Below are 27,026 nucleotides of genomic sequence, written 5' to 3'. Positions count from 1 at the left end.
GCACAGAGAGGTTGAGACACCTGCCCCAACTCACACAGTAGGGCAGTGGTAAAGCTGGGCTTAGCAGACCCAGGTCTGTCTTGTTCGTAATACTACATGGTCCTTTTTTCTGCACTCCTTTAGCCTTAATTTGGGTTTTGCAAAGCGAAGAAAGAAAAGTGTAAACATGAGTGGGGTGGGGGGGAGAGGAGGGCACAATTCCAGCAGGGAGGGGGATGGGAGGAGGAACTCTCCCCCTTCTCCCACCAGCACGTTTCAATCCCTTCCCTCCACACGCCTCTGGGGCTCACCCATAGTTCTGGTTGGAGAAGAGGCTGAATTCAAACTGTCGGTTGGGTTTAATCATTAAGTCGGTCCATGCTTGACCAAGTCAATGGCCCTTTCTAGTGTTAGTTCAGTGAGTGGTATCCTGGAGCTCTGGAGTGAGGGAAGTGTGTTGACCCTGCTCTGTGCCAAGCCCTGAGTCAAGGGCTTTACCCACATTACCTATTTCAGATCCTCATAACAATGCTTTAGAGGGGCTATACTTATCCCCATCTTACAGGGAGGCAGATGGAGGCTTGGAGATGTAAAGGACAAAGGCTCACCGGTATAAGGGGGAGAACCAGTCTTCCTAACCTAGATGGTCAGTTTGCAAGTGCTACGTCCAGACCGGAAGCACCTGCTCCTACTGGGCCACTCAGGTGCCTTCCCTGTAGAGCCTCTTTCTTAATTTGACCTGAATACGGAACCGTGTGGCTACTGGGCCTACATGGGTCATATCTGCTGCCCTCTGGCAGTGGGCGGTAATGCTCCGAGGGCCTGGCAGCCACTCTTTTCCCTGAATCTGGACTGTCTCAGCTCTAGGGAGGACAGCAGCCTTTGTCACTCTCACAGCCATCACGGGGGCTACATGGATGACCCAACCAGTGACATTCCCCTCTCTCTGCACCGCTCTTCCTCCTTTACCCAGTCACAACGTAAAGTTAGGTTGGGCTTGCCCGCCTTATCTGGCCCCATCTGCCTCTCTCCCACTGGGTCATGAAGAATCACTTTTATAGCCTCCCAGTTGAGCAAGAGGCCTGAGCCTGAGCCTCTCAAAGTGATAGTGGTTCGTCCAACAGCTCTGAAACCTACCAGGCTGTCAACACATGGTCAGGGGCCCTGACTAGTCAAGGTTCCTTGGTGAGGGCCTGCGAGGATGCTGGAGGTTGGGGTGGGCGTTGGGGGAAAGGGTGGAGCAGTCTTATCCATCCGTGGAAGTGAGGAAGAGGAATGGGTCTGTCCAATGTATAGGAAACATGGAGAAGTTGCCTGTGGAGAATCTGGAGCCAGAAGGAACTGGGGCCTCCCTCTGTTTTTACCCTCTTATCCCACCTCTTCTCCCTTCCCTCTCTCTCTCCCCAGGCAGGAAAGGGGGGTAGGGAAGGCTTCCTGGGGGAGGTGACATCTGAAGGAAAGTCCAACTGAATGTCTGCCTCCCCCATTCGAATGTCATCTTTTTCTGCCTGCTTTTAGGGTCTTCTGTAACTCAGTTGCACCAAAGCCATCCTGATCTCTGCTTAAGTGCCATGCGCCCAGGCTGGGTGACCCTGGGGTGTGTCCTGCTCTGCATTTTCCTGACTGTGCACCTTCGTTCACTTATCTGACATCTGTTGGGCATGTGTCGTGTGCCAGCCCTGGGGTTCAGGCCTGAATGGGATAGACAGCCGCAGGCGGGCCCCATGGAGCTGGCCACTGGTGGGAGAGGGATAGAATGTTCTAGTAGAGCAGGTCACATAACTGGTTATATCACTGCAGAGCATAAGGTGCTGCTACCCTGTGCCTCAAAGAAGGAGGGGCCGAGGCCCAACACCCCGAACAAGGCCTGGCCTTGTTATCTGTCTACTGTGGGTCGTGCACGACCACCTTTTAAAAAAAATCCTAATGACATAGAATAGGATAAAAGATAAAATATCGAGTGCATTCATGTAGGAAGAGTATTTTTGCCTCAGAAACTTTGGCTTCAGTTGTGCATGTGTGTGTGCACCTGTGCGTGTTGCGTATCACAATGTCAAATGCATTTCTCTCCGTGGGTCGCAGTGGTTAAGGGCTATGGTGAGCCCACTCACTGGTCTACAGCAGCAGGAGGTCTGGTGTCCGGGTCTAGACATGCATCTTGGAGTCAGGCTACCTGGGTTCAAATCTCAGCGTGGCCATTTCCCAGTGGAGTGATGTTGGGCAAAGACTCCCCTCTCTGTGCCTCAGTTTCCTCCCTGCAAGCGGGGAGGATGTGTAGCTCCCTCGCAGTTGGTGGGAGTGGAAGTTAAACGGAACAGAGTGGGCGGAGGCTTTAGCACAGCCCAGGGCAGTCGCTGTCATGGTTATTGTTGCCACCATGGACAGGAGAGGCCTCAGGCCTGCCCCTGGGGTCCCTAGACGGGGCTGGCTGACAAGTGCCCTTCACTTCCTGCCTTGAAAGCTCTGCCCCCAGGTGACCACGAGCCCCGAGCTGAGGGGCTGGATTGGGAGGCATCCCTTTCATAGCACTGACAGCAGTTCCCAAGGGTTCCTTGAGCCCTGTCCAAGACACCTCATTTCTGAGGAGGAGAATCTGCCTGGCAGGTTGCATTTTGCAGTTTGCATTGGCTCACCAAACTTCCAGGTCTAGTGGGAGAGACGACCAAGGACAGGGCAGTTTGGTAAGTGGGGGAGGGGAAGCCCAGGGGGCTGTGAGAGCCTAGAGGAGGATGCAGGGAAGGCTTCCTGGAGGAGGTGCTGTCCAGCTGAGACCGGAAAGCAGAGAAGTTAGCCACAAGGGAATGGGAAAGGCTGTTCAAGGCAGAGGGTTAGATGTGCAAAGGCCTGAGGGGAGGGAGAATGGGGCATGTGAAGGGGGAGCTGCAGAGTTCGGGGGTCCCAGTGCAAGTGAGGGTGGCAATATGAGGTCAGAGCGGTGGGTAGAGGTCAGGTCAGAGGAAGAGTGGTTTCTTGCAGGCCGGCCTGCAGTCAGAAGACTTAGCTTTCTCAGATGCCACACTCCCCGCCAGGATGATGTGCTGTGTTTGCTGGGCTGGGCCGCAAAGGCTGCTCAGAACAGGCTGTTTAATCTTCCCCTTGGACAAGAAGAGTCAACTGTGTCCTCTTTTGGACCAAAGGGCTTTCTGTACTTGGTAGTGCTCTATAAGGGCTTAAAATAGAAGCCCAGAAGCCAGGTGTGTGGTGAGAGCTTAAAGCAGAGAGGGAAGAGGAAGGGGCCCAGCGTGCGGTAAGTTGTGAGCGCCCACCTGGGGGGTGTAGCCGAGTGGTCAGAGCTGCAGCACGCCCGCCCCATGCCAGGCCCTTTTTCTGTTTCATCCCCTTTAAACCATCCGGACGAGCCTTCCAGAAGTAGTCTCCCACTTCACAGATGAGGAAACTGAGCTCAGAAGGGTCATGAGACCCGCCTTGGGTCAGGCAGCTAGGAAGTGGCAGAACAGAATTTGATCCCAAGCCTGCCTGACCCCAAAGCCCCTTCCCCCATCACTATGGGGCACTGCCCCCTGGGGCTTCTTGGGGCTGCTGCCCCTTGGCCTCATCCTGAGCTCCTGAGTCCCCCCTCCCCACAAGCTGTCCTTCCTGCAGGCACACCTTCTTACCTTCTTTGTCCTGGGAAGGTGGATCGCCTCTGTCCCCAGCAGCCAGAATGAAGCTGCCCATAGAAAAGGTCCATCCACCAACCCCGCTCACCTCATCCCAGGCCTGGAGACTCTAACTAAAAAGGTAGAGGTGGCATCTGGGAATCCTGCCCTGGAGGAGAAGGGGTGAACTGGAGCTCTGCACCCCTTCCTCCTGCCTGACTAGGGCTCAGGCTCCTGATGTGTCTGCTTGGTAAAAGCTGGCCCGTGCTCGGCCATCCCCACCTGCCATTGGCAGGTGTCACCATGCACCCACATCCTTTCCCCTGAGCCTGGCTGCTACCCAGAGCTCCAGGCAGCCCCTACCAGTCGGTCAGCAAGGGCCTGAGGCCAGGGTGAGTGCCCTTTGTCACCCTGCACCCAGGCTTTCCTGCAGGCCAGGAGCATCCTGTCTCCCTGGTGTGCTGTCATTATTAATAGCGTTGGTAATGGCACAGGCTGGGGGCCTCCATCCCTGGGTCTGAGTCTGGGCTCTGCCCCTTATTATCCAGACGAACGACTTGACCTCTCTAAGCTTTGATTCCCTTTTCTGCAGAAAGGAGATAATGATGTTACGTCTCAGGCCTGCAAAGCCTCTGACAGATAGTGAGTGCTCACGGGGGGCACCTGTTATGATTATGTATTCACTAGACAAACAAGCCCCTGCCCCCTGCTGGGCCTGGTGCTCCCATGGGAGACAGACACAAACAAATAATAATAACCACTAGCTTGTATCACTCAGCCAGGCTGTGCCAGGCACTGTTCTCAGCAGGTACCTGCATTTAGCCCTCAGGACAAGCCCTGTGAGAGAGCTACTATTTTTAGTCCCATATAACTATTGAGAGAACAGAGAGGGAAAGTAGCTTGCTTAAGGGCACACAGCTTGGGTAGTCCAACATGATTCCCACTAGAAGGAAGCAGTGTTGATGTGGGATGGATGACTGCCAGGTCGAGACAGGGGATCAGGTGAGGGGCATTTCACATTTGCCCTGGAAGCCTTCATAGTATTGAGCAGAAACTTGTGAGCATTTAGATTTGTCTGGCAGATTTCTTTTCAGTTGTTCACCTACTTCTGAGGTTGTTTATCTCACATCCCACCTTTAGGCATGGCAGCGTAGGGCCACTCTCCCGGTGGCTTATGGGGACCCCAGCTGATATTCCCAAAGTCTGATGTGTAGATCTCCAACCCCCTTTCAAGGCAGGCCAGGGGACGACTGATGTCCTGAGAGTTTTCTGGAGAGCAAAGCAAGGGCCGTGTCAGCCCCAGAGGGGCAAAGGATCCCCAGCAACATAGCCTGGGGACCCTTGGAACCAGAGAGCTGCCTGCAGATCCATGAAGCAGGGGAGCAGACTTGATAGCGAGGGGTACTGTGGACCAAACACAGACATGACCAGACGTGTGTGGACATCACATGAGATTTCAGCTCAGTCAAAGGAAGAGCTTTCTAACTGTGGAAGCTATCTGGAAGTGGAATGAGGGCAGTGGGGGAGAAAGTACCCTTTGCCAGAGTGGCATTGGTGTTTAGCCCAATTGGGACTTGACATGGACATTGTAGAGGCAACTAGAGCATCAGATGGATCCGGGATGAATTGTCCATTAAGGTGCCTTTTGACCCCGGGGTCTTATAGGAAGTGTTAGCCAGTGCTCATCTGCTGAACGCGTGGAGGGCCCTTCATAATCTCTCACTTTTCTAATCCCCCTGCCAGTTCTGCATGTTGGGAGGCTTTAGCCCCATTTTATAGATCAGGAAACTGAGGCACAGAAAAATGAAGCCACCCACCCCCTTCTGGGTCTGTTCCCTCCCCTGTGACCTCCCAGCCTCAGCAATTTTCCACACGTAGCAGCAGGTACTTCTGAGCAGCAGCCATTCTTGGATATCCGTGCCAGCTCGCTCTCCTCCCTTCCCCTTCATTCTCCTTCTTACCAGGACTCAGAGCAGCTCAGAGCTGGCCTCTTGTATCGCCTCTGGGCAGAGGGGAGAGAGTTCTTTAATGAGTAAACCATCTGGCAATACGGGTGGTGTGGTGGTGTCTGGGCCAGTACTGGCAGTCGGCAGGAGGCCCACAGCTATTAACAAGTGTGTTCTGTTTACATCCTCAACGTTACACATTGTTTACATCATAATTATATCCCTCAGGCGCGTGTTTTCTTTCCTTTTCCCCAAGGAGATGCCCACCCATCTCATAAATTCCAAGAATGCTCAGAAACACCATGTCCCACCTCCCATTTGGCAGATCAGGACACTGAGGACAAGAGCCTTGCACAGAGATTACAGGTGGGGTCTTTGGCTGGAATCCCAGGAGAGATGGTGGAAAGAGCACTGGTTTTGGAGGAAGTCTCATGTTCAAACCTCAGTTCTTCTATATGTAAGCTAAGTGACCCTGGGCAAGTCACTTCCCCTCTCTGAACCTTCATTTCCCATCTTTAGGATGGGGAGAATGATGGTGACCCCCTCATGGGATTGTGATGAGGAATAAATAGGAGACTCCATGAGAAGTCTGAGCCAACATAAGATGGGGACTCTGTAAATGGGCATGTCTCACCCTCTTTGCCAGAGGTGACTTTGGATTCCTTGAAGGCAAGGAATCCGTGCTCTTGAAATTGATGAAAAGGAAGGGAGCAATAGGACCAAATAATCCTGCTGGGTCTCACCTCTCAAATCCCTGCAATAGATGCCTAAAGTTCTCGCTGGCTGGCTAGGGAAGCAATTCCACATGATGGTTAAGTGTGTGCATGGCTTTGGATTCAGGTCTGAGTGAAATCCTGACCCAGCTGTTTGCCTGCACCATGACCTTGGGCCATCCCCTCCTCATCTGGGCCTAATGTCCTCATCTGGGAAATGGGCTCATAAGGATGTAGAGAGGCCCCAGTGAGCCAACAACTCTCAGATCATCAGAGCTTAGGATGTGTGATATGGAGCTTCTTATTAGGACTCCTGAGTTTGCATTTCCAACATTCATCCTTTACTTCTTGGGTCAGGGACAGAAGCCCGTGCAGACTTCCTGCAGGCATCCTCAGTCTATACTCACTGGCTCTTGGGAGCCCTCAGGCATTTGGAGAAAGGCCAGTCTGACAGAAGAGGGGGAGAGGAAAGAGAAAGCTGGCTCTTTGGAGAAGGAAGGAGAGTGGGAGGGGCACCCTTGAGTCACTTCTCTGTGGGCCTCAAAGCCAAACATGGCAGGGAAGGAATCTACTTTAGTTGAGGACCTACTGTGTGCCAGGCTCTGTTCCTTCCCTGTAGGGATAACTTCTACACTTTTCCCAAAGCACCCATGGCATCTTCTTCCTAGCCTTGGGAGCCGGGCTGGTATGGTTCTAATGCTAACTCCACCACTTCCTGGCTGTGTGGCCTTGGGCAGCTCTCTCAGCCTCTCTGAGCCTCCCTTCCTCACCAGCAGTGGGTCTGGTAGCAGTCACCTCCTTCAGCACTGTCAGGAGGATCACAGGAAGTCTGGTGGGTGGAGGGCCAGCCCCAGACTCTAGATGGCCCCCTGGGAGGTCTGCCTCTCTGATCATGCCCCACCTCCAATCCCCTTTTAGACCTTGGGGACATTCGGCTCTGGGGCTCCATCCCCCTGCTATAATCTGCCACTGCTTTCCCTTTTTTAGATGCTGCTTCTTGTTCATCCCAAGTTCTGCCAACCTGTGGCCTTTCAGTTGCTCAAAACAGGCTGATTGATGACATCCACCACCACACCTGCCCCTCTCTGAGCCCAAGCCAGGGCCTCACTCCACCTCTGTCCCAGAAGGTGGCTTATGCCTCTTGTACATTGCCTACTTTTTTCTTGTAGGTCAGGGGGTAAGCGAGAGACCTTGGGAGGAATGAGGCATAAAACAGGAAGGATGCAACCTTCAGGGTCAGACAGGACCAGATTCAAAAACAGGCACTAGCCTCACAGGCTGGGTGGTCTCTGGCCAGGACGTCCGCCTCTCTGGGCCTCAGTTTCTTCACTTGGAAGCCACCTGGCAGGGTGTGGCCATGAGTGAATGGGCCATGTGGTGAGCCCCTGGCACACACTGGGAGTGCCACAGAGGTGGGCTCCCACCCCTCGGGGCCAGCAAACACCACCCAGCCATGGCGTTTGTGAAGAGCATTTCCTCAGCTCCAGAGGTGAGAACAGTTGGTTTTCTAGGAGAGTTTCCAGCTGCTTTTGAGCCTGGAAAGCAGGGCCAGTGGACCTATTGTTTCAAAGTTGGGACAGGGGCCCTGCAGGTGCCCATCTAGGGCTGAGGATAGTGAACAGCCAGGCTTCTGGGCATCACCCAGGCTGGGGGAGTGGCAGCTATCAGGGCAAAGAGAAGGAGAAAGCTGGCCCATCAGCTGGCTTAGCAGGCAGCTGCCAGAAGCTGCCTGGAGGAGAAGCAGGTGCCAAGGGACAAGACTGTGCCAGCGGTTGGAAGCAGTGTTCGAAACCTGGACTGGTTTTACCACTCCTGCTGTGCCGGATCATTTTGATAGGCAGGGAAGAAAGGAGCGGGCAGTTTCTATGGGAAGACCCAGGACTTGAATCTCATTTTTCAGAGAGACGGATCCTCAGAGGCTCTTTCCCTTCTCCAAACCCTTCAGTGGCCCCCAGAGCCTTCGTGAGGACCTTAATCTCCTCTGCTAGGCCTTTAAGACCCTTTGTGATGTAGCTCCTGACTCCCTCTCCACCCTCCCCTTTCCCTTCTACACCCTATTCCCTGCAGTTCCCCAAATGCGCTCAGCTTGCTCTCACCTCCAGGCCTTTGCCTGTGCTGTTCCCTCTGCCTGAAACACAGTTCTCCATCCTTTATCATGCCCCACCCCCAGCCATTTCTTCCTCAGACTGCAGAGTGGCCCCTCTGAGAAGCAGCCCCGTGGCCCCAGCCCTCCGTGCTGACCACCCTGTGCAGTCATGGTGTCTGTGTCCATCCCCCCTGCTGGTCTCTCAGCTCTGGGGTCAGGGACTGTGTGTGACTCGTCAGCGTGTGCGTCCCTGCAGCCAGCGCGGCCCTGGCATGGAGCGGATGCTCCTTAAATGTCAGATGAAGGAGGAAGTGATGTACTTGAAAAAGAATGAGGGCACGTTCCCCCTCACCCTCTGCAGCAGTGGGGTCCTAACCCTGGGAGCCGGCGCTTCTGAAGTTGGAGCTTCCTGGGTCCCTTTATCAAGAAGAGGCCTCGGCCGAGGGGCCCAGCAGAGGGTCGGAGCCGGCTTGGGAATCCCAGCTCTGTTGAACATGCTTGGAGCGGGCGTCGGGATGACCTCACCCCCTGGGAACTCAGTGCATCTGAGCCCACTTGAGCCAAGAGGGCTGCCACTTAGACCTGGAAGGAGAGGGCTTTTCTCCCAACGAGCAGTGGCGCGTGACCTCCGGCCTCCCTCCTGGGCCTCCTTGCAGCTGTTGACAGGAGTGTTGTGCCTTTCCGGCTGCACTGTGCTGACCGGGTTCTGTCTGCAGAGAATAGGAGGGGGAGGAGCCTGGTGGCGGTTTCCAAGTGTGGGCTGGCCCCTTTCCACCCTGGGTGCTGGCCGACCAGGCCTCAAACAAAGTCCCGTTAGGCTGGCGTCTTTCTGCTGGGTGCATGTCACTGCCCTTTTTGGCAGAGGTGAAGGAGGCTTGGTTATTTTTTTTCTAATACACTTTCAAACTCACCAATAGAAAATTACTTTCTGTTGCCAAAGGAGACTGATATTCCCGCCCTGCTTTGGGTGACGGGAAGCCTTGCCAAATACCAGGCTTGCCTTTTCCTCTCTAAAGCCCGCGTGCACGCACACACGTGCACCCTGTTGCTTCCTACCTCTGTCACTTGAACCAGAGACTTGTTACTGAAGGTCCACAGTCTGAGGTTGGATGTTGTGAGGGTTCAGAAAGCCCCTGAAGTTGTACGTCAGATTGTGTGAGTGGAGTGTGGGTGTATTTTGGTGGGAGAGGGGCCAGTACAGCTGTCATTGCGCTTAGCAAGGCACACGACCCCCGCCCCCAAAGGCCACAGGCAGCAGCCTTGGAGAGGGGGCAGGGATGGGAGGAAGGGCCCGAGCCTGGCCCTCCCTTGCCACTGCCCAGCTTTGCTGCCTTGGTTTCCTTCTCTGGAAAATGAAGGTGGTAAAACCTACCCTGCAGGGTTGTAAGAATGTAAACTCAATACACAAAGGCCTGTGCAGACACATAACGAAGGCTCAGTAAAAGGCTAGTTAAATCCTCTGGCGAGAGGGAGGGGGCAGAATAGACCGTCCTCGCAGTTGGCAATTCCCTTCCCCGGTGGAGCAGAATCTGCTGAAAATTTCAGCCAGAATGCCATCTGCTGAGTGCCAGCAAGCTGGAGGCCGTCATCTCGGCAGCCAGAGAAGCTGGAGCTATTGCTTCCTGCCATCCTCCTGGCAGTAAATGCCATTTCCTTGGGCTCGTTTTAGATCAAAGGAAAAGCTGGGTTGGGGCGATGAGCGGGCATCATTCAGGGGTGGCACAGTGCACATTCGGGACGCTGCTGGGATGGCTTAAAAATAGGCCTCTGTCCTCGGACACCCAGAGAAAGTGACCCTGGGGTTTTCAAGAGGCTTTTCCTGGCCAAGGTTATCAACCCTCCATGGGAGAAACGTTGCAGGATATATTCCCCTGACCCTACAAGTAGCCATCTTCGACCCAGGAGTAAACCTTTTCTCGGCAAAGAAACTAAATAAGGTAACTAAATGGGGTGTGGGGGGGAAACCCAGTGTTAAGTGAACACCTACTACGTGCCACACACCGAGTCTGACCAGCTGGCCTCATTTGTCCTCAGAGCAATTGTGCAGGGTGGAGATGACTCTTACCAGTTTTCTAGGTCTGGTTGGGGGGCGGGGCAGAGAAGTTAAGCATGTACCTCAAGATCACACAGCTACAAAACGACAAAACCAGAATTTAAACCCCCATCTGTCTGACTCCAAGCCTGTGCTCTTTTTAACTGCCTCTCACATTGAGATTTAGAAAATAAAAGTGTGGGAGAGATGGAGTGAGGGGCTTACCCAGGGGTTGGACCTGATGTTCCCTGCAGGGGCGGGAATGAACGTTTAGGGCACATCCATCGTGTGCTGGGACTCCTGCTGGGAGCTTTCTGTGCTCTCATCGCCCCTCCCAGCAGCCTGAGATGAGGCTCTGCATTCACACACTATTCACAGATGGCGACTTGTCCAAAGGCCCCTCAGACAAATTAGCAGCAAAGCACGGGCTTGCACCCAGAGCCCGTGAGGGCCGTTCTAAAGCACTGATGTGAGTAAATCATGGAGCAGCAGCCCGTCCCCCTGCTTTCCCGAAGGACTAGCCCAAGGCTGGCAGTGGCAACATTTGTTTAGCCAGAACAGAGCTCCCTCCTCCCTAAATACCCACAGCCACTCATCACCCACCCCCCAAAATCTGTACTCGTACGTTTTCGAATGGGGCATTGCTTCCTTGACTAAACGCTGGAAAGGCCCTTGCCTCTGGTCTTGGAGGGGCTGGAGCAGCCTTTGGTTAACCATGAGGGGTGGGCCAGGACTGTCCCCTCCTTCCTACACACAGGAAGAGACTACAGAGTCTCCCCTCGGTTCCCACCGCATAGAAACTCCTTCCCCCTGCCTTGTTCTTAGAGTCTCTAGACCCAGTTCCTGGCCAGAGAGAGGGAGGCACACCCGCACGAGGCCAGTGGGGACTCGGCCTTGCATGGGAGGAAAGGGTCTGGCCCCTGGCGTGGGTTGGGGTCCCTCCCTGGCAGAAGGTGACACCTTCTCACCAGTGACAGGGTGTCCATTTAAATCTGGTCCTGGCACCAGCAGCCAGGAACCTCTGTGCCCATGGACTCAGCCATTTGGGGGAACAGCTGAAGTGATCTCCAGGAGGGGAACGGCAGGGGACATTTTGGCTCTCAGTGGAATATTCTGCAGTCGTGAAACAGAACAGTGAATGCTTGGGAGCCATGTGGGAAAAAGTGCTTTTTATATAATGTTGAGTTAGGAAAGAAAAGGCAGGAGGCAAAATTAAATGTGTGCTCTGGTTGCAAGGAAGTTAGAAAAGGTACTCAGTACTACTTAGTGCTTAGTACTTCTGTGCTACTTATGGAGGAAAGGCAGGACAGGAGGAAAGAGCACTGGTTTGGGGTCAGACAGAGCTGGGTTCATATCTCCTTGTAGCCGCAGGAAGTTTTTTTTCTTGGAAAACAAAGACAATAATCCTGTGGGTGAGGATTTGTATTGAGAATTAACTACAACCTTGTATCAAAAACATCCGGCCCGGGCTTCCCTGGTGGCGCAGTGGTTGGGGTCCGCCTGCCGACGTGGGGGGCGCGGGTGGGTTCGTGCCCCGATCCGGGGGGATCCCGCGTGCCGCAGAGCGGCTGGGCCCGTGAGCCGTGGCCGCTGAGCCTGCCCGTCCGGAGCCTGTGCTCCGCAACGGGAGAGGCCACAGCAGTGAGAGGCCTGCGTACCGCAAAAAAAAAAAAAAAAAAAAAAAAAATCTGGCCCAAGACATGGCGCCTAGTGAGGGCACAGCCATGGTTCTTCCGTGGATAAGGGCCAGGCAGGGAAGATGAAAAATGCAATGTGAGCTAAGGTGTGAATGTGGGGAGAAGAGGGGAAACTTTCTCCTTCTTCCCAAACTTTCTCTAATATGGCTGTAGTGTTTATTGCTGTAATTTAAATGACAAAGTTCAGGTTTTCCATTGACGTCCCTGAACTAGGATGTTCTCTGAGGCCCCGTGGGGTCCATGGCCACAGTTTTCTGTTTCATGAAGAAGCTGCTTTCCCTGAGCTGAGCTAAAAGCAGATGCTGGTGTACAATTTGCAGATTGCTTTTTGTTCTTTCATTTTGAGCATTTTCAATTTGTGTAAATAACACATCCTCTTAGAGACTTTTTCACTCTGGTTTTCTTTATCTCACATAAGGCCTCTGGGCTCAGAGGAGGGAAAAGTAGTGTTTATCCCTCATTCCCTGAAGGAAGTTGGATCATATAATCAAAATTAAACAAATATGTAAACTTCGCTGGTTACTTGGCTGCCTTTTATCCTAACATATAGCTGGTTTAGCAGGAAACATCCCCTTGTAGTAACAAAGCAGTAGTATCTCTCCACACCCCAGCATCCATTGAAATCGCCAGGCCACTCTGAAGGAACAGCTGCTTAGGATTCCCAAGCCAGTTTTGTAAAGAAAGTCTCTGATTGAGAGGTAAGGTTGGAAAAACAACGGTGATGGGAGCTGAGATAAAAATAATCAAATAAGGGTGGCTTGTGGGCTTTGGTGCTTTTGATCTCTAGTCCTATTTAATGTTTCCTGGAGAGTTTGCCAGCGGCGGGGACCTTGGAGAGAATCCGGCCTGTTAGACACAAGAGGAAACTGCCACCCACGGTTGGGTGGCTGGTACAAGGCCACAGCGTGCGTGGAGAACGCAGGCTCTGCTGTCCTGGGCGGCCTCTCTGGATGGTTTACACCCGAGCAGTATTTCCCCGCCTCGTCTGATTTTTGTCCTGCTGGTATTGCTGTCCAGTGGTCCCTTACTCTTATCCTTGTGGTTCCGGAGATGGCCCACAGCCTGGCTCTGTGTCCACCCTCCTCTCTGCCTTAGGGGCCCTTCCTAACAGGCAGTGCCGGCCTGCTCCACTGGAGGCCCCTATGGTGTGCACTCTGAGCCTCCCAGGCTGGCGTTCAGGGCCTTCCTGTTTGGTCCCTATGATGTGATGGCACCCTCACCCCTCACCCCTGCAAAGCAGTCGTTGCCCAACCTCAGATACCCTCTGTCACACCTACCGTAGTACTTACCCTCCCCTCCAAGTCCAGCTTCCCCCACTTCTGCCCCTAGTGTTCCCTCTGCCTGGAATGTATACTCCCTTAAGACCTGGCTCTGTGGACATCACCCCCTGCCCTCCGGCCCCTGGCTGAGTCTGGGGTCTCCTCTGGGCCTAATAGCCCCCCAATGCCAATGCCTAATGTGGTCTCTATTGTTATTATTGGTCCCTAATGTTCATGTCTATTCATCTGTGTGTCTTCTCTTCCACGGAGAGACTCAGATCTCCACAAGGGCAGGATTGTATCATCACCTGTGCTCCCTCAGTGCTTCACACCAGCAGATGCATCTGCAGAAAAGATGGATGGGTGGATGCATGGATGGATGATGGACAGATGGATGGATGAATGGATAGATGGATGCATGGATGGATGGATGGTTGGATGGAATGGATAGGTAGATAGAAGGATGTATGTATGTATGTATGTATGTATGGATGGATGGATGGATGGATGGAATGGATAGGTAGATAGAAGGATGTATGTATGTATGTATGTATGTATGTATGGATGGATGGATGGATGGATGGATGGATGGAAGGATGGATGGATGGATGAATAATGGAGTGAGCATTTTGCCTGCTGCCCTCCTCCACCAGTTCAATGCCTAGCAGGCCTGCCTAGGGGTACAAGGAATCAACAGGTGGCCTCTGCATCCCTGTCCTACGTCAGGGGTGTACAGCCCAGCCCTTCTGTCCATCCTGTGTTGATTCCTAAACAGCAGAGAGAATAAGGTAAAATGGCTAAAAGGGCAGGACGGAGGTCACACAAACATGGCTTCAATTGAAGCTCTGCCTTTACTGGAGCCAGCTGTGTGACTTCAGGCAAATAAATCAACCTCTCTGAAACACCATGTCTTCATCTGCATGAAGGAGATAATGGTAGTCCTTACCTCATACAGTTATTATAAGGATTCAATGAGGAAACGCATGGAAAGTCACCAGGGATGGAGGAGGGAAGGTGGGAAGGATGATGCCCCCACCTCCAGAAGGGGCCACCTGGGTTTGTGGCCAGCGTCCAGATCCTTTGAAAGGAGACTATCCCAAGATTCTCCAGGTCCTTTGGGGCAAAATTCCCATAGAAATGAATTATGAAAGGTGTATGTTCTAGAAAAGCCAGACTTGCTTATAAAGAATGCCTTCCTCTTCTGTGGGTAAAGGGGAAGGGAAGTCAGAATACTGGCTTGGGTGTCCTTTTGAACCTCAGTATTATGATCATGTTATTAGTTGCTTATTAACCACATGCTCTGTGCCAGGCAGTATTCTAGGAACTTCGTCCACATGTTCATTTAGCAGCTGTGTGAGTTAAGCAATGTCCCCATTTTACAGGCAGGGAAACAGGCTAGAGAAGTGATAGGATCTCCTGCATATCACACAGCCAGGAAGTGCCAGAGAGCTGAGATTCCAGGATGCGCCGGGGATCCCAAGAGTGTGCCCAAACTGCCTTGCTTTTTAATAAAAATTACACAGAGAAAAGCAACCAAAGACTCCCCACTACTCCCCAAGAATCCAAGGCCGTTCTTCCCTTTAGAGGGACTTTGCAGCCCAGAAGTGGCTTTTGGAGGAAGCCTCTAGATGTGGAGGGATTTGATGGGAATGGAGAAGTCAGTTGACCCCAGCCTGGCTCTTGTGACCAGCTCATTGGTGTTGGCCTGTCTGGGAGTGAAACAGCTCTGAACAGTTTCAGAGGAGCCTAACAGTTTGTGAGGGCGCCTAACCCTCCTGTCTGTGTCTTCCCGCAGACTCGAGCCCGCCCGCGCGCCTCCTGGCCACCCGGCCTTGCTGCGGCCCCGGCCCGGAGCGGCGCCCGGTCCTGGGCGAAGCGCCACGTTTCCATGCACAGGCCAAGGGCAAGAACGTGCGGCTGGACGGCCACTCGCGCCGGGCCACGCGGCGCAACAGCTTCTGCAACGGGGTCACGTTCACGCAGCGGCCCATCCGGCTATACGAGCAGGTGCGGCTGCGCCTGGTGGCCGTGCGCCCGGGCTGGAGCGGGGCGCTGCGCTTCGGCTTCACGGCGCACGACCCGTCGCTCATGAGCGCCCAGGACATCCCCAAGTATGCCTGTCCCGACCTGGTCACGCGGCCCGGCTACTGGGCCAAGGCGCTGCCCGAGAACCTGGCGCTGCGCGACACTGTGCTGGCCTACTGGGCGGACCGCCACGGCCGTGTCTTCTACAGCGTCAACGACGGTGAGCCCGTGCTCTTCCACTGCGGTGTGGCCGTGAGCGGCCCTCTCTGGGCGCTCATCGACGTCTACGGCATCACTGACGAGGTGCAGCTCCTCGGTAGGTCGCGGCTCCCGCTGGCAGGGGGATAGGGCGGCGCCGCCTGGACCAGGCAGCGGGTCCCCGCGCGCATGGATGTGTATTTCTGTAACATTCACGAGTACCGAGGGCTCACTTTGCCAGGCGTCTTCTAAGCAGTTGACACATTTCAACTCATTTCTTTCTGGCAAAAACCTACCACCCCCGTTTTACCGATGAGAAAACTGAGGCACGCAGTGGTTAAATGACTTGCATTGCAAAGCCAGGATTGGAACCCACACGGGTGTGGTCCAGAGTCCATGGTCTGGCCCAGGTTTATTCACTTGCTCCTTCGTTCAGTTCCGTGCTCATTCACTCACTCATTCTTTCATCCATTCCTGTGCTCATTCCTTCACTCCCTTGTTCACTTGCTCACACACTCATTCATGCAAGTATTTGTTCTTTTGCTCGCTCATTCATTCACTCATTCATATATCCACTCACTCACACGTGTTTATTCATTTGCTCATTCATTCACTCACAATCCATTTACTGGTATAGCAGTCAAACATATGACCTAGTCTTCTAGTATTTACACTGCCCAGGCAGTCGGCAATATGTATCGAGTCAAGGCCCACGGTTAAAGGGCTCAAGGTCCACTGGGGAAGCAGGCAGGTAAGTGTGGCTCTGGCTGTAACAGAGGAGGTGGTGAGAACTCATGGGGCTACAAGTCTGCTGCTCTTAAGACCTTATTTCTCTCTCTCTCTCTTTAAACTTTAAGAAAAATTGAGGTAAAGGTCACATGACACAAAAGTGCCGTTTTAAAGTGTACAGTTTGGTGGCATTCAGTTGGCAACCATCACCTGTATTTAGTTCCAAGACATTTTCATCACTCCAAAGGGAGATCCATACCCATTGGGCTGTCCCTCCCCATCCTTCCCTCCCCCCAGCACCTGGCAACCATTGACCTGCTTTCTGTTTGTGACATTAGCTCTTGAAGGTGCTCAGGTGGCACCTGAGCCAACCCAGCCTCCATTTCTGGGGAAGCAAAAGGAGAGCAAGTTTCTCAGGGGACACGGCCCTATATGTCATTTACCTGCAGTGAACGCACAGATCTAAAGTTTGAGTTTTGACATATTTATACACCTGTCCATAAGCCAAGAAAGTTCCTGCCTGCCCCTTCTGAGGCAGCCCCCCTCTCTCCCGGGGCAGCCACTCTTCCGATTTTTCACTATAGATTATTGTGCCTCTTCTTGAACTTTACATGCATGGAATCATACAGTATATGCATTTGTGTCTGGCTTCTTAATCTCAGCACAGGGTCTTTGAGATTCATCCATGTTGATGGTGTATCAGAAGTTTGTTCCTTTTTTATTGTGCAGTAGGATTCCGTGATATGGATGCACCACAGTTTGTATATCTGAATGTTTGGGCTGTTTCTGGTCTTTCAGCCCTGCATCTTGAGGGAAAACTCTGGCCCCGGGCTCCTTGCCTACCACCACCCACACCACCGCTGGGCAGGGAAGGGAGATGTACGCGTTCAGCCTCCCCAAATCTCCAGGAGAAGAAAGGCAGCAGGATTTCTGAGCAGTTAGGAGCAGAGGGTTGGGAGTCACACGGATTTCTGCTCCACACCTGGCTCTCCACTTGCCAGCTATGTGGCCTTAGCCAGGTGACCGAACCCTCTCTGTGCCTCAGTTTCTTCATCTGTAAATTGAGTTCATGATAGCACCCACCTCGTGAGATTGTTGGGCAGGGGAACACGAGATGGTGTATGAAAGCGATGCAGCATAGCACCTGGCCCATAGAAGGCACTCAAGAAATAACAGCTAAGAAGTAAGAATCTCTGCCCGTTTGCATGGGGGCTGAAGCACATGTCTGAAATCCAGGTTTAGGCAGACCAAATTATGAAGAGCTACCCACCCTCCAAGCTGAGGCCTTACTTGGGCATTTTAACTGTGTTGCCCCACACTCTTTTCCATGGAAAATTTTGGTATTTCACCTCCAGGAAATGTAGGTTTCTAAAACCTCCTCTAGATGTCCTGTCGCTCTTTTTTGGAGCTCTTTATTCCTATAGAGCAGGAAAACAATCAGGCCTCATTCACCTGCTCCCTCAGATAGCCCATGTCTCAGGGTAGTAGCCGAGAAATCACAGCCACTCCATAATCAGTGCAAGTGGATTCGGATTTTTAAAAAATACAAATTGGAAGTAGACTCTGATGACTTAATGAGACTGAACAAGCCTGTGAGGAGTCACGGACTCTTGCCCATGTTCATTTGCTCATTTAACAAGCCTTTATTGAGCCCCTCCAGCATCCCATGCCCCTTGGAGGGAAGGAGAGGACCCACTGGAACATCAGTGGCAGGTGGCAGGCATGAGTTTGTTTCCTTCTCTGACAGTAGTGCCTGCAGTGAGCTGGTTGACAGGGAGCACCTAGTACAGGTGCCATGGGGCGATGTTCACAATTACATGCAGATGCGGAAATGAGATTTAGAAGGAATGCTATCTCTCGGTGATGGGATCATAGGTGAATTTCACTTCTTTCTTTATTACCTCTATGAGTTATCTTTTTTAATATATATGTAAAAAAACCTTTTATAATCAGAAAGGGCAATAAAGTTATTTTTCTTTCTAAAGGTTATATGAGATAATGGAGAAGTTACTGACATGTGATCAAGGCTCAATAAATGTTTCCTTTCCAGGGAAAGAGGAAATTGACATTGGTTGCATCGGGGTAAAGGGGTTATGGGTGTTTTTTTTTCTTTTTTTCCCCCCAAGTTATCAACAATGATTTATAATCAGAAAAAAAAGTTATAATAAAGATAAGAAGAAAGCAAAACAGTCATGCTTTTGTACGGTTTGAGCCTGGGTAATAGATACTCTGCTGTTGCCGGCACAACATGAGAACCAAAGAAATCCCACCATAAAGGGGACCCCTCCCTCCCAGTTCCTGGAAGAGCTGGGCTTCTGAGGGTGGTGTCCACAGTACCAAGTGGATAAGTAAAAGGCAACTGATGTTAGTGTCATGCAAATTCCTCTGGTTTCCTTTTCCTCACTAGGAACAAGGGGGTAACATAGTTCCCTTAGAGAGTCTCAGCTGTGAAACTCCAGAATAGGGACCCCTCATCCCTCCCTCACCTCTCTCAGACCACACTGGATAGACCCTCAAACACCAAGCTAAAGCAGCATCTGGGTAAGGTTGTCAAGTTTAGGATGCCCAGTTACATTTGAATTTTCAGAAAAGTGATGAATAATTTCTTTAGTACAAGTATACCCCATGCAATATTTGTGACATAGTTATAAAAGAATTTGTTTTCTTTTTTTAATTTTGATTTTATATTGGAGTATAGTTGATTTACAATGTTGTGTTAGTTTCAGGTGTAAGGCAAAATGGTTCATTTATACATATATCCATTCTTTTTCAGATTCTTTTCCCACATAGGTTATTACAGAATATTGGGTAGAGAAGAATTTGTTGTTTATCTGAAATTCAAATGTAACATGGCATCCTGTATTTTATCTGGCAACCCTCACCTGGGAAGTGTCCTCCCCATCTGGTGGGCCAGGGGTGCACTGTATTTGCCCTGGAACTTGAGCCAAAATTAAGTCTCAGAAACAAAAAGAGATGCGTAGGCCTTGCCTATTTCTCTTACCTGAAGAAATTGTGCTTTCAGCCCAGCATTCCTCCTGCAGGGGGGTCCAGCTGCAGCAGAGAGCACTGCTTCTCTGTGGCCAGACCCTCAGGTGCCCCCTCTTGTGACATTCAGTCTTTCCTCAAGATAGGGCAACTTAGCCCCTTTTAGATAAAGAATCCAGGGCTTGGAGAAGGGAAGTGACTTGCTTGTGAGTGGCAGAGCCAGGATTAGAACACTTTAGTTCAGTGGTTCTCAGCCTTGGCTGCACACTGATGTCACCTGGGGGGCTCTGAAAACCCCACTTCCCAGGTTGCACCCAGACCAATTAGATCAGAACCTCAGGGAAGTGGGGGTGGGGTGGGGCGTGGCTCCCAGGCACTCAGATTTCTTAAAGGCTCCTCGGGTGATCCCAGGGTGCAGCCAGGATTGTGATCACAGTGGTCCTCTTTGCATGGGTACCTGTCCCTCCTCCCTGCCTAGTACCAAGCTGAGCTCTTCAGACCTCTCAGTTCAGGGCATGGTATCATCACACAAGCCCCTTCTCTTGTTTTGACTTTTCTGCTTCATCTCCAGTTCCCACTCCCATTCACGCCTTCCCCTGCCCAGATAAGCATCACTCTGATGTTTGGCAGCCCTTGGGCGTGTGTATCTTTTTAAAATATGTAGAGCTGTTTTGTATGCATAGGTAGATGGTATTGTGCTAAGGATCTTATTCTGTTTTTCTTTTTTCACTTGCCCCATTTTAAGATTTATCTGTATCTGTCTCTCTGCTTCCTTATTCTCTAATGGCCTCCCACTTTGATGGACACCTGGGTTGCCCCCACGCAAACTGCATTGCTGGATACATTCTCCCACAGGGCTGCCCTGTGGCTGCTAGTTTACTGTTCTCAGGGGCATCAACCAGGATGGGCTTACTGGGGCCTGGAGTGGTCCATCCTGAGAGCCTTGATTTCTCTGGATGCTCTTCTGGGCCAAAGACAAGTTACTTTCTGCTGATTTTAGTAGTTCTTGGACCCAGGAGAAGAAGGTGCAGCCAGGTCGTGCACACCTCTCCTGGCTCCTTTTTCTCCAAGGAAGCCCTTTTCCAGAGCTCAGGAACGCAGGCCCCATGCTGTCCCGAGGCAGCCCCGTCCCTCTTCCAGGCAGCTCAGGAGTGGTCAATGTCATGGCCTCATTATCCTCCCTCTGCCAAGCGGTAGAAGGCTGGTCAGACTGAACATGGAACGCCAGCCCAAGGCCATGGCATTGCAGGCTATGCTGTCAGAAACCTTTGGTTGCAAGTGACAGAAACCAGTTCAATCTCACTCAAGCAAAAAAAAAGGGGGGGGGGTGGAATTAATGTCTTCTGTGACTGAAAATTCCAGGGAACAGCTCCCTGTTAGACTGGCTTGATGCAGAGGCCCAAGAAATAGCATCCAGAATATTGGCCTGCCTTTATTTCTTGCTCAGCTGTAGTCTTTGTTGGTGTCATCCTCCACCAGGCTCTCCCTTTGGGTTGGGGGCAAGGCCACCAGCAGCTCCAGTCCCATGTCCCACGAACTAGCAGGAGAGCTGCTTTCCCACAAGGTCTAGCTAAAATCTCAAGATCTAACCTCATTGATCTCCATGGCCAGAGGGATGGGATAGAGTGACTGGCCAAGTTAAGACTCCCTCCTCAAGGCAATGAGTGGAAATGGGGCAGGGGGAGATCCCTCAAAAGAATAGTTGGGTGCTGAGACCAGAAGAAGCGGGGATTGGGTGCCAGATAGCCAGCAACAGTGGCTCTCCAAAGGCCTCATAAGGGAGTCATTAACCCCCCTTGAAAGCCTTGAGCCCTTTCGTTAATTTATTGGACCTACTCTGTGCCAGGCACCACGCTGAGGGCTTTACCTGGGTGATGTCTTCTAGTCGTCACAAGAACCCTGTGAGATAGGAAATAGTATCATCCCCATCGGCAGACCCAGCATGGATGGATAACTTGGCCAAGGTCACCTAACAGTTGGTGGTTCTAGAGCCAGTATTTGTTCACTAGTGTTACGAACAAACTGTTTGACAAAGACTTGAAGTTGTAGATTGAAATCAGAGCCTGCAGGTCTGAGTGCACCTCTCCATGCTGCAGATAAGGAAACAGAGGCCCAGAGAGGGGCAGGGATTTGCCTGAGGTCACCCAGCCCATCCGTGGCTGTGGTGGGCAAGGGGCTTTGGTCCAGGACCCGAGAGGTGCCTTGGTGTGGGACCTGTGAGCACCCACATCAGGCAGGGAGGAGTGGCTTCAGCTGGCTTCATCCGGAGCCCCAGTGGGGAGCAGCAGAGGGTAATCGGCTTTTGCAGTTAATGTTTTCTTTACAAACAGCCCAGATCAGCGCCCAGCTCCCAGCCCCACAGTAAGGCATTTGCCTGGTAGGGTACCCCGAAAGCTTATCCTTTCCCAGTCAGGAGTGAGAGCTCCACTCTGCGGCCACGTCCTACTAGGGGCCCCTAAAGGCCCACTCTCTGTCGGGTGTGGCACCAGGCACGGCACCAGGCACGTGGGTATTCCTTCCACAGCTCTGCCTGCCTCCCCATGGGCCTGTGAGGAAGGTGTGAAACTCCCCCAAATTGCAGAAGGAAGCTGAGGTCACAAACCGTACTGGCCAGGGACCAGCCGAGGTCTGTCTGCCCTGGTCCAGTCTTCTCTGGTTGGCAGCAGGGAGGCATCTGGAAAAGCCCTGGCTCAGTGCCCAACATCCTCACCTTCTCTTCTCCATCCCAACACCCCTGCCTTTCTGCCTGCCCTCTTGTGGCCATGGTAGAAGGAGTGCTGCTCCTGTCCCCTCTGCCTGTTCAGGGACATTCTCCTGTCATTTGTCCCTTTCTCTAGCCTCTCTTTCCCTCTCCACTGAATCATCCCCATGAGCACACACAAGGGTTCTGGTAGCGCCCATCTTTAAAAGAAACTGCCCTTGACAGTCTCTTCCACAGGCTACTACCATTTCTCTGCTCTCCTTCAGAGAGAAACTTTCTCAAAGGTGTTGTCTATACCACCCCCTCCCATTTCCTTCTTCAGCTCATCCCAGTGAAATTTTTTTTTAATATTTTTTAAATTATTTTTTTAATTAATTTATTTTATTTATTTGTTTTTGGCTGTGTTGGGTCTTCGTTGCTGCACACCAGCTTTCTCTAGTTGCGGCAAGCGGGGGCTACTCTGTTGCGGTGCGTGGGCTTCTCATTGGGTGGCTTCTCTTGTGGCAGAGTACGGGCTCTAGGAACGCGTGCTTCAGTAGTTGTGGCACGTGGGCTCAGTAGTTGTGGCTCACGGGCTCTAGAGCACAGGCTCAGTAGTTGTGGCGCACGGGCTTAGTTTCTCCGCGGCATGTGGGATCTTCCCAGACCAGGGCTTGAACCCATGTCCCCTACATTGGCAGGTGGATTTTTAACCAGTGTGCCACCGTGAAATTTTTTTTTGATTAAAAAAGTTTTTAATATGAAATTAAAAAGAAAACACAAATAGAAAGAAATCAATTCTCTTTAGCATTATACAAAAAAGTATGAGTAGGCCCCAAAGGAAATGAAACATTATCACATTTGTTTACACCACCCTCTGGTTCTTCATATTATTTACTATTCAAACAACAGAAAGTATAGTTGGCAATTTAAGGACTGGGGGAGAGATATACCCAAAGCACATTTTCTACCATGTTTATTCTACACTGCATATAGCTGTGCTCCCAGAGACAGCTTCTTCTACCTCTGCACTGGCACAGGATTGCAGTTGTAGGTAAAATGGAACCTGCTCAGAAGCTGAGGGAGACAAGAAATGGTAGATCCGTAGCCTGGTGCATCGTCAGTTCAAACAATGGGGCAGCTACCAGCTTGTAATTTTTAGGTTCTGCAAACAAGGCTTTCTCTTGAAGTTAAACCAAAAACAACTGCTTATATTCCTTAGGCTTCGTAATGTGTGCAGGAATATACGGATACTGAGGACGTTCAACATTTGGTCGCTACTAGTTACCCACGTAGTCATCAATGACCCAGTCTGGCAGGACTCACCGTGATGCCCCAGTATCTCGGCCAGTGAGAGTTTTAGCCCTTCAACTTCGTCTTCTCCTGGCTTAGGGCACCACCAGGTGTGCTGAAGAAAGTTGTTCCCAGCTGTGGCAGTAATACACGGGGTGGCCAGTGCTCGTGGACCAGCAGAAACCCTTCTCACTCCAATTTTTTTTTTTTTTTTGGCGGTACGCGGGCCTCTCACTGTCGTGGCCTCTCCCATTGCGGAGCACAGGCTCCGGACGCGCAGGCTCAGCGGCCATGGCTCACGAGCCCAGCCGCTCCGCGGCATGTGGGATCCTCCCGGACCGGGGCACAAACCCGTGTCCCCTGCATCGGCAGGCGGACTCTCAACCGCTACGCCACCAGGGAAGCCCCTACTCGCTCCAGTTTTATCAGACTCCTCCCCAATGTGCTGAAACCTGGCTGCAATAGAGCCGTCCGCACCGCTTCACTGGACTTCAGCCTGCAAGCTCACCCTTCAGCCTCGCGCTGCCAGATCCAGAGCTGTCGTCTCCATCCTCTCACCAGGCCTCTCCCCGCTGCCACAGGACAGCTCTCCCCGCCTCTCTGACCTGCTCGTGGCTCCAGGCCTCCAAAGCTCCTGCTTTTCCTCCTACCTCCTGAGCCTCTCCTCCTTGGCCCGCTTGCTGGCTCCTCCCCTGCCTGTCTCCATATGCTGAGAGCCCCAGGATTCTATCCTAGGCCCTCTTTATTCTCTTTCCTTCTTACTTTTTTTTAAAATACATTTATTTATTTATGTGTTTTTATATTTGCCTGTGTTGGTCTTCGTTCCTGCACGTGGGCTTTCTCTAGCTGTGGCGAGCGGGGGCTACTCTTCGTTGTGGTGCACAGACCTCCCATTGTCGTGGCTTCTCTTGTTGCGGAGCACGGGCTCCAGATGCATGGACTTCAGTAGTTGTGGCACGTGGGCTTAGTAGTTGTGGCTCACGGGCTCTAGAGAGCAGGCTCAGTAGTTGTGGCGCACGGGCTTAGTTGCTCCAGGGCATGTGGGATTGTCCCAGACCAGGGCTCGAATCCGTGTTCCCTGCATTGGCAGGTGGATTCTTAACCACTGCGCCACCAGGGAAGCCCTCCTTCTTACTTGTAAATCATATAATACAACATGCATGTAGAAAAGTGCCTAAACAACTGTAGAATTTAACAAACAAATGAGGCAAGGCCATTTCTCTCATCTACCCGCTTTCTCCAGATGATATGAGCCTGTCGCTGGGCCTTGAGTCCCATCTCTTAAGCTGTTGGCTCCCAAATCCATATTCCCAGCCCTGACACCTCCCCTGAACTCCAGACTTCCCTCCGCCTACTCACATCTCCTTCTGGCGTCCGAGAGGCTTCCCACATGGAACACGTTCACACAGCCATCCCTGTTGTCTGTGGATGGCACCACCCACATAGTGCCTCAGCCAAAACCTCCGGGGTCATGCTGGACTCCTCTTTTCCTCCCCCGGCAATCATTCTGTCAGCGTGTCCTGTCACTTCTGCGTCCAGGACACGGCCCAAAACAGTCCTTCTGAGACATTGAAGTGACTGATGGATGGTCCCCTCTGTCTCCAGTTCTTCCAGTCTTCATTTTCATCATCACACACAGATGGTTTCTCTTGGGGCATAAATTCTGCTTTACCTCCAGGCCCAGACATAGTTGACCTGAGAGAGCCAGGGAAGAGAAAGAAAGGGAAGAACTGAGCTCCAACCCAGGCCAGAGGCAGGCCCTGGAGGTGGCCCAGGGAGAGTGGGAGGTCAGGGCGCCCATCCCAGCCATTCCAGCCTCCGCGCGCCTGGCCTCAGACTGCTGCTGCATGATGGTGCTTGGTGGATGATCATGGAGGGGTGGGGGGGTACTTGTTGGACCCTTCCTGTCAGAGATATTAGGTCCCTGGGGACCACAACTCCACTTGGCCTGAGGCTGAGTCCCCATGCTGGGCAGCTGTAAGAGCTGAACAAGGACAGCTGAATTTTGGAGGCAGCGTTGCTTGTCATAGGAGCCCGGCTTTGGAGTTGCATAGCCTGAGATGGAATCCCATTTCTGTCACCGCTGGCTGTGTGACCTTGAATAACTCACTTCATCTCTCAAAGCTTCGGTGTTTTCCCACTGTGAAATGTGCCCATTTTGCAGAGCCGCATGGGATAGTGGTAAGGATTGATAATGAATGCATGGAGTTGCTTCTGGTAGGTGCTCAAGTAAATGGTTGTGTATACTTTCATCAGGTCCAGGGAGTGGATTTGGAGACGAGTCACAGGTTAGAGCCAGGAAGTTTTGATAAGCTTCCTTGATGGCCTCTTGATGTGGCTGGATTTCTGCCTGTAGCCAGCTGGCTGACTCTCCATAGAGAAGCTTTGAGAGGTGGATTCTGAAGTGTCGGGCTTAGGCCAGCACTCTGCTATCTTGGGCCTGTCTCATTCAGGGACAATGCCTGATAGGGACAAAGCTCCTTATAATAAAGGAAGGAGACCCAAGCTTTTCCAAGGGGCTACTGTGTGCCAGGTCCCAGGTTAAGTGCTATCACATACTCTGTAACACCAGCCTCAAAAACATACCAAGCTTTCACCGCCTCAGAGACTTCACACGTGCTGTTCCCTCTGCCTGAAATGCTTACTCTCCACCTCCCAGCGACCACTCCCTCAGCCTTCGTGTCATAGCTCCGTGATCAGAGACTGGGCTGTTCTGACCCACGGTCAGGCCCCACTTCTGACCAAGTCCCCCTTTGACACACACAGAGAATCCCAGTTCTATCACTTCCTGGCTGTGTGACTTGGAGTAACTCACCTTGCCTCTCAGAGTCTGAGTTCCCCACTGGAATGTGCCCGTCTTTCAGAGCATCGTGAGATGGCAGCTCTTGGTGGCACTCATCACAGTTTGGAAGAAGAGTTAGTTTTCTGTCAGTTGCTTCATTAAAATCTGTCTCTCCCACTGCAACGAGAGCTCCATGGACCCAGAGGCCATGCCTGCTTGTTCTCCTCTTCAGCCAGTGCCCAGCACAGTGCTTGGCACATGGCAAGTGCTCTATGCATTTTGTTAATAGATGTTTAAGGAATAATGATAATTACCATGTTTTGAGCACTTTGTTACCATGCTCTGTGCTAGACCACTGGTCCCCAACCTTTTTGGCACCAGGGACTGGTTTCGTGGAAAACAATTTTTCCACGGACCGGGTGGTAGGGGGATGGTTTCCAGATGATTCAAGTGCATTGATTTATTATGGTCTCTCTGCAGTCAAACCTCTCTGCTAATGATAATGTGTATTTGCAGCCGCTCCCTAGCACTTGCATCACCGCCTTGGCTCCACCTCAGATCATCAGGCATTAGATTCTCAATAAGGAGCGCACAACCTAGATCCCTCGCATGCGCAGTTCACAGTAGGGTTCACGCTCCTACGAGAATCTAATGCTGCCGCTGATTTGACAGGAGGCGGAGCTCCTGTCAGACCAGCGATGTGAGCAGTAATGTGAGCGATGAGGAGCGGCTGTAAATACAGATGAAGCTTCGCTGGCTTGCCCGCTGCTCACCTCGTGCTGTGAGGCCCGGTTCCTAACACGCCATGGGGACTGATAGCGGGTCCGTGCCCCAGGGGTTGGGACCCCTGTGCTAGACTCTTTATAAAAGCATCTAATTTAATCTCTATAACAACATGGGTGGGAGTGTGGGGGGCAGGTATCATCATTCCTTTTTTAAAAATTTTAAAATTTTATTTTTTTTATACAGCAGGTTATTAGTTATCTATTTTATACACATCAGTGTATACATGTCAATCCCAAT

At 51.9% G+C, this 27,026-nt stretch overlaps 1 protein-coding gene across 2 annotated transcripts in view; it reads left to right on the top strand.

Moving 5' to 3' along the window:
- Positions 1 to 27,026, top strand: part of NEURL1B (neuralized E3 ubiquitin protein ligase 1B) — a 38,130-nt gene that overhangs the window by 3,931 nt on the left and 7,173 nt on the right. For both annotated transcript variants that reach the window (XM_060094940.1, XM_060094939.1), the window contains exon 2: positions 15,107 to 15,652. In XM_060094940.1, coding sequence (XP_059950923.1) covers positions 15,107 to 15,652 — 546 coding nt within the window. The remainder of the gene's footprint in view (positions 1 to 15,106; positions 15,653 to 27,026) is intronic.

The sequence above is a fragment of the Mesoplodon densirostris genome, chromosome 3 (genome assembly GCF_025265405.1).
Source record: "Mesoplodon densirostris isolate mMesDen1 chromosome 3, mMesDen1 primary haplotype, whole genome shotgun sequence".
Classification (NCBI taxonomy): domain Eukaryota; kingdom Metazoa; phylum Chordata; class Mammalia; order Artiodactyla; family Ziphiidae; genus Mesoplodon; species Mesoplodon densirostris.
This window is presented reverse-complemented; position numbering and strand designations above follow the sequence as displayed.